Source organism: Amphiura filiformis, chromosome 4 (genome assembly GCF_039555335.1).
Source record: "Amphiura filiformis chromosome 4, Afil_fr2py, whole genome shotgun sequence".
In the NCBI taxonomy this organism is placed as follows: domain Eukaryota; kingdom Metazoa; phylum Echinodermata; class Ophiuroidea; order Amphilepidida; family Amphiuridae; genus Amphiura; species Amphiura filiformis.
This window is the reverse complement of record NC_092631.1, coordinates 28,282,843-28,295,612: the sequence shown is the minus strand read 5'-3', so window position 1 is coordinate 28,295,612 and position 12,770 is coordinate 28,282,843. Positions and strand designations below refer to the sequence as shown.

The following is a 12,770-nucleotide window of genomic DNA, read 5'->3' as shown; positions in this document are numbered from 1 at the left end:
ATGCCATATATGGCACAATCAATGCCATATATCAATGGCAACCCAGCCTACCCAGGTAGTCAATGACAACATCAAAAAATTTATATAGCGCTTTATGCCGTAAACAGCCTCAAAGCGCTTTACATTTATTCCGCCGTCATTAGAATATGTCGGAACCACGTTTGCAGCCTACAAGTGGCGCAGGGTCCATCAGTACGACTGTGACTACCCCTAACAGCTTCCCATTGCACCACATCACCATCAATGCCATCACCAAAGAACAAAAAGAGTTGCTCCTTATGCAATTCCCAAGTAAATGATAAGGACAGAAATCCTATTAGTTAGTGCACTTCAATCTCCATATATGGCACAATCAATGCAATATATGGCACAATCAATGCAATATGTCACAATCAATGCCATATATGGTACAATCAATGCCACATGGCACAATCAATGCCATATATGGCACTATCAATGCCATATATGGCACAATCATTGTCACACATGGCACAATCAATGCCATATATGGCACAATCAATGCCATATATGGCACAATCAATGCCACACATGGCACAATCAATGCCATATAATATATGGTACAATCAATGCCATATATGGTACAATCAATGCCATATATGGTACAACCAATGCCATATATGGAGCAGAGCTCCAAAGTAAATGATGATGACAGAAGTCAGTTAATGTTAGTGCACTTCAACCACCATGTTATACAACAATTTACTTTTTTGGTGGATACATCCTCCTCTTTTCCTCCACATACATTAGTGATGATGCTACAACTACAGGTATGTCAAACAAGTGGAACCTAAAAAAAGAAACAAGCCATTTCTGAATCAGGAATATTTCACTGCATTTAGCTTATTTATTCCTAGGATCCTTCAGTTTTGGGACAAGTTTAAGAGCATCAGACCTTAAGCATTGTCCTAAATAGGGATTATAATATAACATCAGATCCCCATCCCCATATTAAAAGGTTTGTCTCATAAAAAAAGCAACAAAAGCAAAGTACTAGTCAATTTTTTTAAATGAACATCTTTTTATTGCATTTTTGTGGCCATTTTCTTTTTTCTCAATACCCACCTCCAAAAAAAGAAGAACAAAATGTGTTAAAATGTGAAATTTAATATATATGTGCATGGTCTCCTGTGACCAACCTCAATAATTATTGACCTTTTCCAACAGTGCACTGCATATTGTGGAGTTTGTGGGCTCCTCAATAGAAAAGACAATTTCAAATCAAGATCTTTGGAAAACAGAAGAAGTTATAGACCCTAAATTACTTGTTATTCAAGGTTGGAAAAACAATTAAATTTTTTTTTTTTTTGAATTTCTTTTTTTTGAATTTTTTTTTTTTAATTCAAAGTTTTTGGCAACTTTAGAGAATTTTTTCTCAATACCCACCTCCAAAAATAGAAGAACAAAATGTGTTAAAATGTGAAATTTAATATATATGTGCATGGTCTCCTGTGACCAACCTCAATAATTATTGACCTTTTCCAACAGTGCACTGCATATTGTATAGTTTATAAAAAAAAAAAAAAAAAAGACAATTTCAAATCAAGATCTTTGGAAAACAGAAGAAGTTATAGACCCTAAATTACTTGTTATTCAAGGTTGGAAAAACAATTAAATTTTTTTTTTTTTGAATTTTTTTTTTTTTAATTCAAAGTTTTTGGCAACTTTAGAGAACCACTGGACCTATTCTGAAGTGCTAGGATCATTCACAGGTAATTTGAAGAAAAAAAACCCGAAAAAATTACAGTTTGTTATCCTTTATATGTAAACCATTAACTAGTGTTTACCTCTTCATGTATCACATAATTATAGATGCATTGGTTTTCCATGCATTTATAATATGTGCTACATGAAGAGGTAACTATTGGTTAATGGTTTGCTTATTAAAAATAACACACTGTAATTTTTTCCCAATTTAAAACAAAAATAACTGTGAATGATCCTTATGATCGTAGCACTTCAGAATAGGTCCTGTGGTTAGCCAAAGTCGCCAAAAACTTTAAAAAAATAAATAAATAAATAATTTTTTTTTTTTTGCATTTTCAAAAATCGGATTTTCCCGATTTTTGTGACCTTTGACCTCAAAAATCGGAACGAATCCGATTAAATCGGAATGGTTGGCAGGCCTGGTTAGTGCCATACACAAAATTGGGTTAATTATATTAATTATAAAGCACAGTAAAACAATCATCTAAAACAATCTAATCTATACATTTATTACAAGGCTATTTACCAGCAGCTTTCTTGCTACATGTGTTAAGCATGTATATAGCCTGGTACAGCATAAACACATTAGTAGGGTTCTGATTGGCTAAAAGGACCTTACCAAGAACTATAATTTGCTTGTGAACCTATCTCATCACATATTTTTGACATATACTGCACCAAGAAAGTATCCTTACACTTGGAAAAATAATACCCCAATATGGTTCAGTTTTTAAATTTTGATTATATTTCCAAGTGTAAGGATGCTTTCTTGGAGCAGTATACTTACTTCTTATGGTCCTTCGCATACTGCCAGCCATCTTTATCTGTACTGCCGTGTACAGTGAAATCTATTCGCCAATCAGTTACCTACAGGAAGGAAACACATTTCTTAACTAGATTAGAACAACAAACACTGAATGCGAACGTTATATCTAACATAACGACAGAGGAAGTATTTCGCAAATACATGCATTTGCGGTCCTTTGCATACCTCCAGAAACCAAGCACGGTCCCCCATTGCCGAGTGGTCCACGGTTTAAATGTGAAGTGTGTGTGTCATCGTTTGCCAGCAAACACACACGCAAAAAAAACCCAATGCTGAACACCTCCACATGCAAGCACACCTGACAAATACCCCACACCTGCATGCACCCCTACCAAAAAAAAACCCCAAAACACACAAGACTTACCCATTGCCAATGAGTTGAGGGTGGGTTAACACTTTCCTTGCCTTGTTCTTGTTTACCGTTCTCATCTGTCCATGTGTAGTGATCAATGGGAAAACGCCTAGGAATATAATAAGACAGAAATACAGAATAAGGAATCGTCATACTATTCTTTCTATAAATGATGGCAATCTCAGGTTTTAAAGTAGTGCCTGCCACTGTCTTTCTTCTGCATGCTGGTAGCAGAGAGGCATAACTACAAGGGGCAAGTTGACCCCCCTGGCTTGAAAAAACAGGACAAAATTGACCAAAAGTTGTAATTTGCAGCAGATGCTTGTATTTTGCTATTATGTGTTTCCAATAAAAATGTCCGAAGTAGGAGAATAATTGACAAAATGTCAACTTTTTGGTGATAAAGTTTTTAGTAGGGTTTAGGTCCATTTTTACAAAAATCATTCAACAAAGGTCCACTTTTTGGAAGTCCCGCACCCCAAATTAAATCTTGCACACGGGCATGCGGCTCCAAAGGACAAGTCGTTTTCCGGGTTCAAGACTTGTCTAACACTGATTTCTCCACAGGAATCCACAGATGTAGATAATACGGCTACCCCCCCCCCCCCAAGGACAAGTTATTTTCCTGGTTCTTACCTATCACTGAATCCACCAATAGGATTCCATCTTTGGTTCTCATAGATGTAGATATTACGGCTGTCAGTCTGGGGATAGATGCCTGTTGTACTGCTATAAATTCCTGTGTATAAATCATGAGCAAAGTTAGTCATTCCTATTATATCAATCAGTCCTGATATGGCGAAACAGTGTAACTCAAAATTTTAACTTCTTGAGTTCAATTAATTTCTAGGTAAATTCATACATACAGAGGGTCTATATGCTATGATGTCTACCGAATATATGTTTAATTATAGAGTAAAAAAATAAAAAAATGTAAGTGAACAAAAATGGAAATCATGCAACAAAATTGACAAATTTACCATTAAAACAAGTCTCCTCTACTTCTGTGCAAAGCCTACATAGACTGTGTATACACGCAGCAAAGGCATACTGTATCGATTTTAGTAAGGTCGCTGGTAAACAATGAATTGATGGTCTGGGCATGGATGGGTCAGAGTTATGGAATAAACAATAGAGGCCCTGCATGCTTTTGTAGATTGGCTCCAAACAAGGATTTGAACCGGTGTCCTTCACCGTAATCATGGCACAGTGCAGTCCATTCAATCAAATGTTGTCATCAACCTTTTTGATCGTAGTGCATTTGTTATGTGTGTGAGACAAACTGTCGATATTAATAGAAATCATGCTTTTGTTGAATGCATTTGAGTAGTCCGCCATATTTACGGTATGATACGTCATATGCACAACCTCTATACACGGTACCGGTGCCGATATGAAAGCTCAATTGAAACCTTTGTACAGAGGGCAGTGTGAATAAGATCTAACCCAGGATGGGCATGCCCTTTACCTCAACTGCGGATATTGTTTAAAATGCCTTTTTATGCTGTTTGCGAATTGTTACACAGTGATTTCTCATGTGTATGTCCCGTTGAAATTGAGCATACACACATACAGCCTCACCCCATGCTTGCATATAAATATCATAGTGGCTCATATCTTCCCAATTATCCAGACATTGTCCACAGAGCCCCCTCCCCCCTCTTCCATATCCTCCAGTATATACCCATGGTGTATGGTCCATGCCTAAACCCCAAACTATACCCCCAGGACACATACATACATACTGACACACCCCTAGCTAGAAGTCTATAAGACTTACCTTTAAACAGACCCCCTCCATACCCTCCTGTATAGACCCATGGTGTATGGTCCATGCCAAGACCCCACACTATACCACCAGGACAAGTAGCTACTACTGCCATGTGGCCACCAATTTGACGCCAGTACCTATATCAAACAGATAAAAAACAATGCAACTTACAATCAGCCTTTGTAAACTTTCTTTTTTCCTTTGAAATGATCACAAATAAGTTCAAGAAGATAGTCAATTAAATTCATAGTTCAAAGACCTGACTGTGAAACATGGACCAGCCAAGTTGCACGCTATGGAGCCTGAAAAGAAACTGCAGCGAATCACAAAATTTGATGCATGGAGGCTGCCAATGGTGTGTGCTGGGTGATGAGATCGTGTAGCTGTGGTGCTGAGATTGCGTTGCCAGCACTCATGACTACACGATCAACATTCATGGTATATATCGTCGTTGGGCAGGAAAACCTCTATGTGTCCTTGGCCCTGAACATGTTTAAAGTAAAACCTCTTATGTAACCTATTGGCAGTTTTGTTTTAAACATGTTCAGGGGCCACAAGCAATAGGAGGTTTTTCCTGTCCAACGACAATATAGACCCTCCAAGTCTTACATACAAGGACTTTATGATGTAAATTGGGGCAATTTCTCATCATGAAAGAAACAATATTTCTTTGTATTCTTGGATAGACCTTGGTCAATTTTATGCCTTTAATAAAATTACAAAGCAAACAGATATTGAACACAGAGGAGTGAGCGTTCATCTGTTAGGCTGTAGAATTTTGCCATTCATATGCGTACAGCTTAGTGGAATAAAATCACATCGTGGCAAATGAGGTATCAAAGTATGCAGAACAAAATTCTCCATAAGGTGACGAAAAAATAAAAAGCCTGTTCTACATTTTTTTTTAATTTTGCTAAAATCATGTCAAATCAGTCGTTTTTGGGCCAAAATTTATTAATTTTAGCTGTACATTTTTAGAAAAAAGTTTTCAAAAAACTTCAGATTTTGGTGAAATTTTAGGGTAATTTTAGCCTCCAGAAAAGGGAAAAACGACAAAAAAAACAAACAACCGACTGACCCTACTTGAAAAGTCCGTCCATCAACAGGTTTTTTTTTGCCAAATCACTTTATTTTGTAATTTAGATTTAATGTCTTTAAGAAATTGCTTTTTGTTTTAAACGTACGGTTACATTTTGTAAACAGTATACATTCCATTAATCAGTAACATAAGCTGTCCTACGGGACAGGCCACGCCAAATGGTCACTTATAACAGACAAATGAAATAAACCTACTTACATTTGTGATGATGGGGATGTCTCCATATGAGCCGATGCATCATGTACAAATACATCCCCTTGACTAGTAACACACCAGGCTGCCCTAGGGGATGGGCCACGCCAAATGGTCACTTATAACAGACAAATGAAATAAACCTACTTACATCTGTGAAGATGGAGATGTCTCCATATGAGCCGATGCATCATGTACAAATACATCCCCTTGACTAGTAACACACCAGGCTGCCCTAGGGGACAGGCCACGCCAAATGGTCACTTATAACAGACAAATGAAATAAACCTACTTACATTTGTGAAGATGGAGATGTCTCCATATGAGCAAATGCATCATGTACAAATACATCCCCTTGACTAGTAACACACCAGGCTGCCCTAGGTGATGGGCCACGCCAAATGGTCACTTATAACAGACAAATGAGATAAACCTACTTACATTTGTGAAGATGGAGATGTCTCCATATGAGCAAATGCATCATGTACAAATACATCCCCTTGACTAGTAACACACCAGGCTGCCCTAGGGGATGGGCCACCCCAAATGGTCCTTATAACAGACAAATGAAATAAACCTACTTACATTTGTGATGATGGGGATGTCTCCATATGAGCCGATGCATCATGTACAAATACATCCCCTTGACTAGTAACACACCAGGCTGCCCTAGGGGACGGGCCACCCCAAATGGTCACTTATAACAGACAAATGAAATAAACCTACTTACATTTGTGAAGATGGAGATGTCTCCATATGAGCAAATGCATCATGTACAAATACATCCCCTTGACTAGTAACACACCAGGCTGCCCTAGGTGATGGGCCACCCCAAATGGTCACTTATAACAGACAAATGAAATAAACCTACTTACATTTGTGATGATGGGGATGTCTCCATATGAGCCGATGCATCATGTACAAATACATCCCCTTGACTAGTAACACACCAGGCTGCCCTAGGTGATGGGCCACCCCAAATGGTCACTTATAACAGACAAATGAAATAAACCTACTTACATTTGTGATGATGGGGATGTCTCCATATGAGCCGATGCATCATGTACAAATACATCCCCTTGACTAGTAACACACCAGGCTGCCCTAGGTGACAGGCCACGCCAAATGGTCACTTATAACAGACAAATGAAATAAACCTACTTACATTTGTGAAGATGGAGATGTCTCCATGTGAGCCGATGCATCATGTACAAATACATCCCCTTGACTAGTAACACACCAGGCTGCCCTAGGTGACGGGCCACGCCAAATGGTCACTTATAACAGACAAATGAAATAAACCTACTTACATTTGTGAAGATGGGGAGGTCTCCATGTGAGCCGATGCATCATGTACAAATACATCCCCTTGACTAGTAACACACCAAGCTGTCCTACGGGACAGGCCACGCCAAATGGTCACTTATAACAGACAAATGAAATAAACCTACTTACATTTGTGAAGATGGAGATGTCTCCATGTGAGCCGATGCATCATGCACAAATACATCCCCTTGACTAGTAACACACCAGGCTGCCCTAGGTGACGGGCCACCCCAAATGGTCACTTATAACAGACAAATGAAATAAACCTACTTACATTTGTGAAGATGGAGATGTCTCCATGTGAGCCGATGCATCATGCACAAATACATCCCCTTGACTAGTAACACACCAGGCTGCCCTAGGTGACGGGCCACCCCAAATGCCCCTTACTTCACAGCATGCCAGACTTAGGGCTGCTATCTGCAAGATACAAATGTCACGGTATTAGCACAAATGGATTACTCAATCTGGAGTGTCGTCATATCTTAATGATTTTGCTGAATAGCTATTGGGCTATTCCAGTTGAAATCAATACACCCCCTATGGAAGACATGACCTTAATCTTCCACACAGGGAGTGTGAATTTGGATAGAGGTATAGATAGAGGATGGTCGTGCAGTTTGATGTGCTAGGCTAAGGTTGTACATGTAAGATCATCAGCTTCTCATTTTCTCCTCTATCCCACTCATTGTGGCCATAAACATGGAGAAACCACAGTGGGAGGTGGTTCAGAGAGTCACATAAAATGGTGGTCTCGTGTACCAGACAAGCAATATCTGGACATGTATAAGTTGCAGAACAAGTTAAAGAACAGGGGATTAGGGTGGGCCTGTTGTCTGTCACACTCAGCATTGAGGTCAACTTGCGCTGCCCTTAGGGGCTTGGCAGCATATTGACCTGTGGTGCGCTTTGAGGGATGTGACCATCCAGGAAGCGTGAATAAATGCCATTTGATTATTATAAAGGGTTCACAAAAATAACTCCCCCCCCCTAAAATTACAAGACATTTCTTTGCATAACTTGACATACATTTCGTTGAATTGAAAAATCTAAAAACCTGTTAATAAAGGAATCATTTTCCTACCCTCCCAAAGTTCTTTCCTTAAAAAATCTGTTTGTTTTGGCCAAAAATAATCACATTTTCTCAAAAATGATGCTTTCAGAAAAAGTTGCACTTTTCCACATCCTATACATTTAATGTACAAAAACATTCTCGATATCAATGTTTTGATTTATTTAATGGTGTTTTTGTTTTCTTTAATTTTTATGTATACGATTACCCAGTCACCCATGCAATCATCTTGCAGTATAAAACAATGACTAATTGACATGTACAGATGTACAGGGTTTTTCTAAAAGATTTTATTGAGCCGGTGTTTCAAAAATGGTAAAATCAATTTAGGAGTTAAAAAACATTTCTTTGCATAACTTAACATTCATTTTGTTGATTTGTAAAATTTAAAAACCTGTGAATAGAGGCATCGTTTTGCTACGCTACCAAAGTTATCCCTTCTCAAAATCTTTTTGTTTCGGTCAAAAATAATCACATTTTTCAAAATTGATGCTTAAAAAAAAGTTGGGCTTTTCAACATCCCATACATGTAATGTACCAAACTTTCTCGGTATCAATGTTACGATTGATTTAATTGGGTTTTTTTCCTTCACCTTTTTGTTCTCAACTCTTAGTCACCCATGCAACCATCACGTAGTGCAAAATAATGATTTGTTGAAGCTAATTTTGACATAAATGAGGATGTTGAAAAGTGCAACTTTTTCTGAAAGCATCATTTTTAGAAAACGTGAATATTTTTGGCCAAAACAAAAAGATTTTCAGACGAAAGAACATTGGGAGGGTAAAAAACCAATTCCTTTATTCACAGGTTTTTGAATTTTTCAAATCCACGAAATGTATGTCAAGTTATGCCAAAAACTGTTTTGTAATTTTAGGGGGGAGTTATTTTTTGTGAACCCTTTATTATTATTATTGGATAACACTATTATACCTACCCAGTCACACAGTTCGTTGTCCTGTTTATATCTCAGCTTGATAGGTTTCCTTTCCAACACTCTTTTTGCCGTGTAGATACCCATTGTGGGTTTGTCCTGGCTATCAATAACCATTACACATGTAACTTCACTGAGTAGCACACGTACAGCCTGTTTGGGAAAAATAACATTTCTAAACGTAATGGTTTGTTAAGAAGGCTGAGAAACATCTTGCCCAAGGAAACTCTCATTCTTTTGTATAAAACGCTCATCATTCGCAAGAACTTGATTATTGTGATACTGTGCAGGGCAGCGCTGCTAAAACATCCCTCAGTAGACTTGATAAACTTCAAAATGCAGCTGGTAAGATCATTCTGGGGCTCCCACGCAGATATCCCACGAAGTACTTCTCAACAACCTGAAATGGGATCAACCGGATTGCCGCCGTAATTTCCATCTAAATATAATGGTGTACAAAAGCCTTTGTAACCTACTCCCATCACCCCTGTGCAATATATTCCACACAGTTGCTTCGAGTCACAACCACCTGACTAGAGCAGGGTCACAAGGTAATCTGGTCATCCCACTTAGTAAGAGCGGGTCGGCTAAGCGAAAATTTACATCCAGAGGCGTGGTCTCTTTTAATTCATTGCCAACCCAGGTTAAAGTACCATTACCTCATACACTAGGCCGCTTCAAAGCGATGTGCAATTAAATTATTAAATTATTCAGGTTGTTGCATGATGGTCGGCTGCAGTGCGGACTCTGTCTGCGGGCTGTCTTTGAAGCCTGCCGACATTGCTGCACTGCAGCCGACCTGCACAGATGTGCTTCCTTGGTGTGTTCATATATGATGTTATTTGTTAAATCCATGGTATGTAATTCTTTTGTATGTATTTCATTTGTATTTTGATGTATTTTGTTTGACCCCTGGGCCAGACTGGAAATCAGTGTGGACCACTGAGTTTGTTCCCCAGGCAAAATAAGATCTAATAAAAAATAATAAAAATAAAATAATAATAATAACATCTGGAGTGAATCATTTTGGCATGTCACATCATAGACTACACCATAGTCGATTTTTGATAAATAAAAAATATGTTATTTGATCATTATGAACGCATTTAGTTGAACTCAAAATTATACTGATATTATTTTATTACATCAAAATACTAGTAATACTGGTTATGAAAAAGTTTATATAATTATATTAGTGACAGTAACAGTACGGGTAAAGTATACATAGGCTTATTGAATGCAACATTGAATGGGCTTATTGCAACATAATGGCACTTCAATACTGAACAGTTCTGATTTTAGAATCTACCAGTTTAATAATCGCGAAAGCCCGAGTTAAAAATCGACTATGTACATTGAACTTTTAACAGGACTTTGACCGGGGACTTAGTCCCTAACACACACTGTCAATCATACTTGTTTATCAATCCAATTTAACCGCACGTATGTACAAGACGCGCTCATGCACCTAGTAAACAAAGTGCCGCATAGTTGTTTACAATGTAGTTATCAATGGTAATGGTACATGCCCGGAGCATTTAAACCATAACGAGATCTGGGCGACCAATCACAAGCCAGATCCAAGATACATTACATCATGGCCAATTTTAGTAGGCCAGAAATCCGACAATCTCATATAGACAACCGTGTTAAACATGTTAACCGCAATCGAAAGTAAGTAGTCCACTTGGGAAGCTAACAAACAGAGGGAGTACGGTGACTTAAAAGATCAGATGTGAAAATCTATTAATTGTGCACAAATGAATTAAATCAGAGTTTTAAGAGTATGCATAATGGGCAAGTGGACTACGGAGAGGTCTAGTCACATCATCACATGGATCATTATTATTGTCAATTAATGCCTTTCAAGATCTCTGCTGGGAATAGTGCCCTGCAAGGCAACGCGTAGAGTAGCGTTGTACGCTCGTGTATTAGCATGATTAGTCACGGAGTAACAAGCGTAGTTGAATGTTCCATGATGTACATAAGTTAAAGGCCCTTTCAGTGATTTCACAGGAACATTAAAAAAAAGGAAATTTGTCAGAGTTGCTTAGAAATAAAGAATAAGTCTACAGAATTTCATTAAACCACTTTTCCCCTGAATGCATCGACAAATTAGTCAAAAAACAGAAGCTTTAGAAAGGTTTTCTACTTCAACTCAGATCGACTCGAGAAAATCGAGATTTTCGTACAGTGCGCCACCAATCGACTGGAAAAACTTCCTAGTCCAGTGTTTCTAACACGGGGAAGTAGAGTCTAAATTGATTTAAAACAGTAACAGACGCTTAATTTTTGTAGTAGAAAACAAAATAAGCAATTAAAGGTCATCGAGGCAAACTAACGGTCAATTCAAATATGAAAAACAGTTAAAATTGTGTATTTTGTTTAAAATAGTAGCTACTGATGTAATAAGTAGTAGAAACAATACGCAAGCAGCGCATAGTGCACGGTGGAGAGTGAGCTTCTTTCGATCTCGAGTCAGACTTTTTGTACTGTCAGTATCAAAAGTCCAGAATCATGCAAATGCTTTATTTTGTCTAAAATACGACTTTCGACCGAACCACTAGCAGGCTATGTTAGCACATCTATGCCAATTACAAAGGTACCAAAATCTGAATTTTGATGATTTTTACGATCGTCCGGATGAGCAAATCACTGAATGGGCCTTTAAATAATTTTTCTATAGTTCTAATTATCACATATCTTTCCTTATTTAGGATATACAGGGGTGAAAATAACTTGTACCTTAATTCTTTTGCAGTCTGTATTCACCTATTGATGTCTTTTGCTTGATTTCTTCATATATCAATTCCTTGTCTGCATCACATAATGCCGTATCGCAAAAGGCTGCCTTGTGTGATTTTTATTATCATTGTTGTCCTTCATATTGTTATTTTATATTTCAGCATGCTTCTTCTTCTTTTTATGAATGGACAGGAGATTGTAATATTGTGATAATACTTCAAATTAATATAAAAAATTAATTTTACAGTTTATCTCCACACAATTAGATGACAATAATAAACATAATCACAAAAGGCAGCCTTTGGAGATAAAACAGTATGTGATGCAGATAACAAATTTATCAATGACTCTATCATACCTTAAGTTTTCCACTCATCCTATAGTGTAGAGTGAATTTACTTTGATGCATTCCTTTGCTATCCAGTCCTTTCTCTAATTCCACTGTGCTGTCGACCCACTGACGTCTCTTGCCTTCACAGAACCACTGGATACGACCAACCTTCACCCAGGACATCTGAAATTGAAGGGAAAAGATATATTCAGCGTTCATACATACTCACGATATAACAATGTTTCTGATTGGATTTGGGCCCCTTTTTGCTGGTCATAAATACCATTTATGACCAGTACGCAGGCATAAACAAGCTGCGTCACGCAGCGTTGGAACCCAATTAACACGATCCACGATTTGCTAGTGTTGCGTACACGCGCATGTCACCGCGCCCATCTC

The 12,770-nt window shown here is 37.9% G+C and overlaps 1 protein-coding gene across 1 annotated transcript in view; it reads right to left on the bottom strand.

Moving 5' to 3' along the window:
* LOC140150772 (tectonin beta-propeller repeat-containing protein 1-like) overlaps positions 1 to 12,770 on the bottom strand; it is a gene marked incomplete at its 5' end in the record, with an annotated part of 42,022 nt that overhangs the window by 9,706 nt on the left and 19,546 nt on the right. The window contains 7 exons of the mRNA XM_072172876.1: positions 2,513 to 2,592; positions 2,916 to 3,012; positions 3,540 to 3,642; positions 4,684 to 4,811; positions 7,566 to 7,711; positions 9,299 to 9,448; positions 12,399 to 12,554. Of these exons, the coding sequence (XP_072028977.1) occupies positions 2,513 to 2,592; positions 2,916 to 3,012; positions 3,540 to 3,642; positions 4,684 to 4,811; positions 7,566 to 7,711; positions 9,299 to 9,448; positions 12,399 to 12,554 (860 nt within the window). The remainder of the gene's footprint in view (positions 1 to 2,512; positions 2,593 to 2,915; positions 3,013 to 3,539; positions 3,643 to 4,683; positions 4,812 to 7,565; positions 7,712 to 9,298; positions 9,449 to 12,398; positions 12,555 to 12,770) is intronic.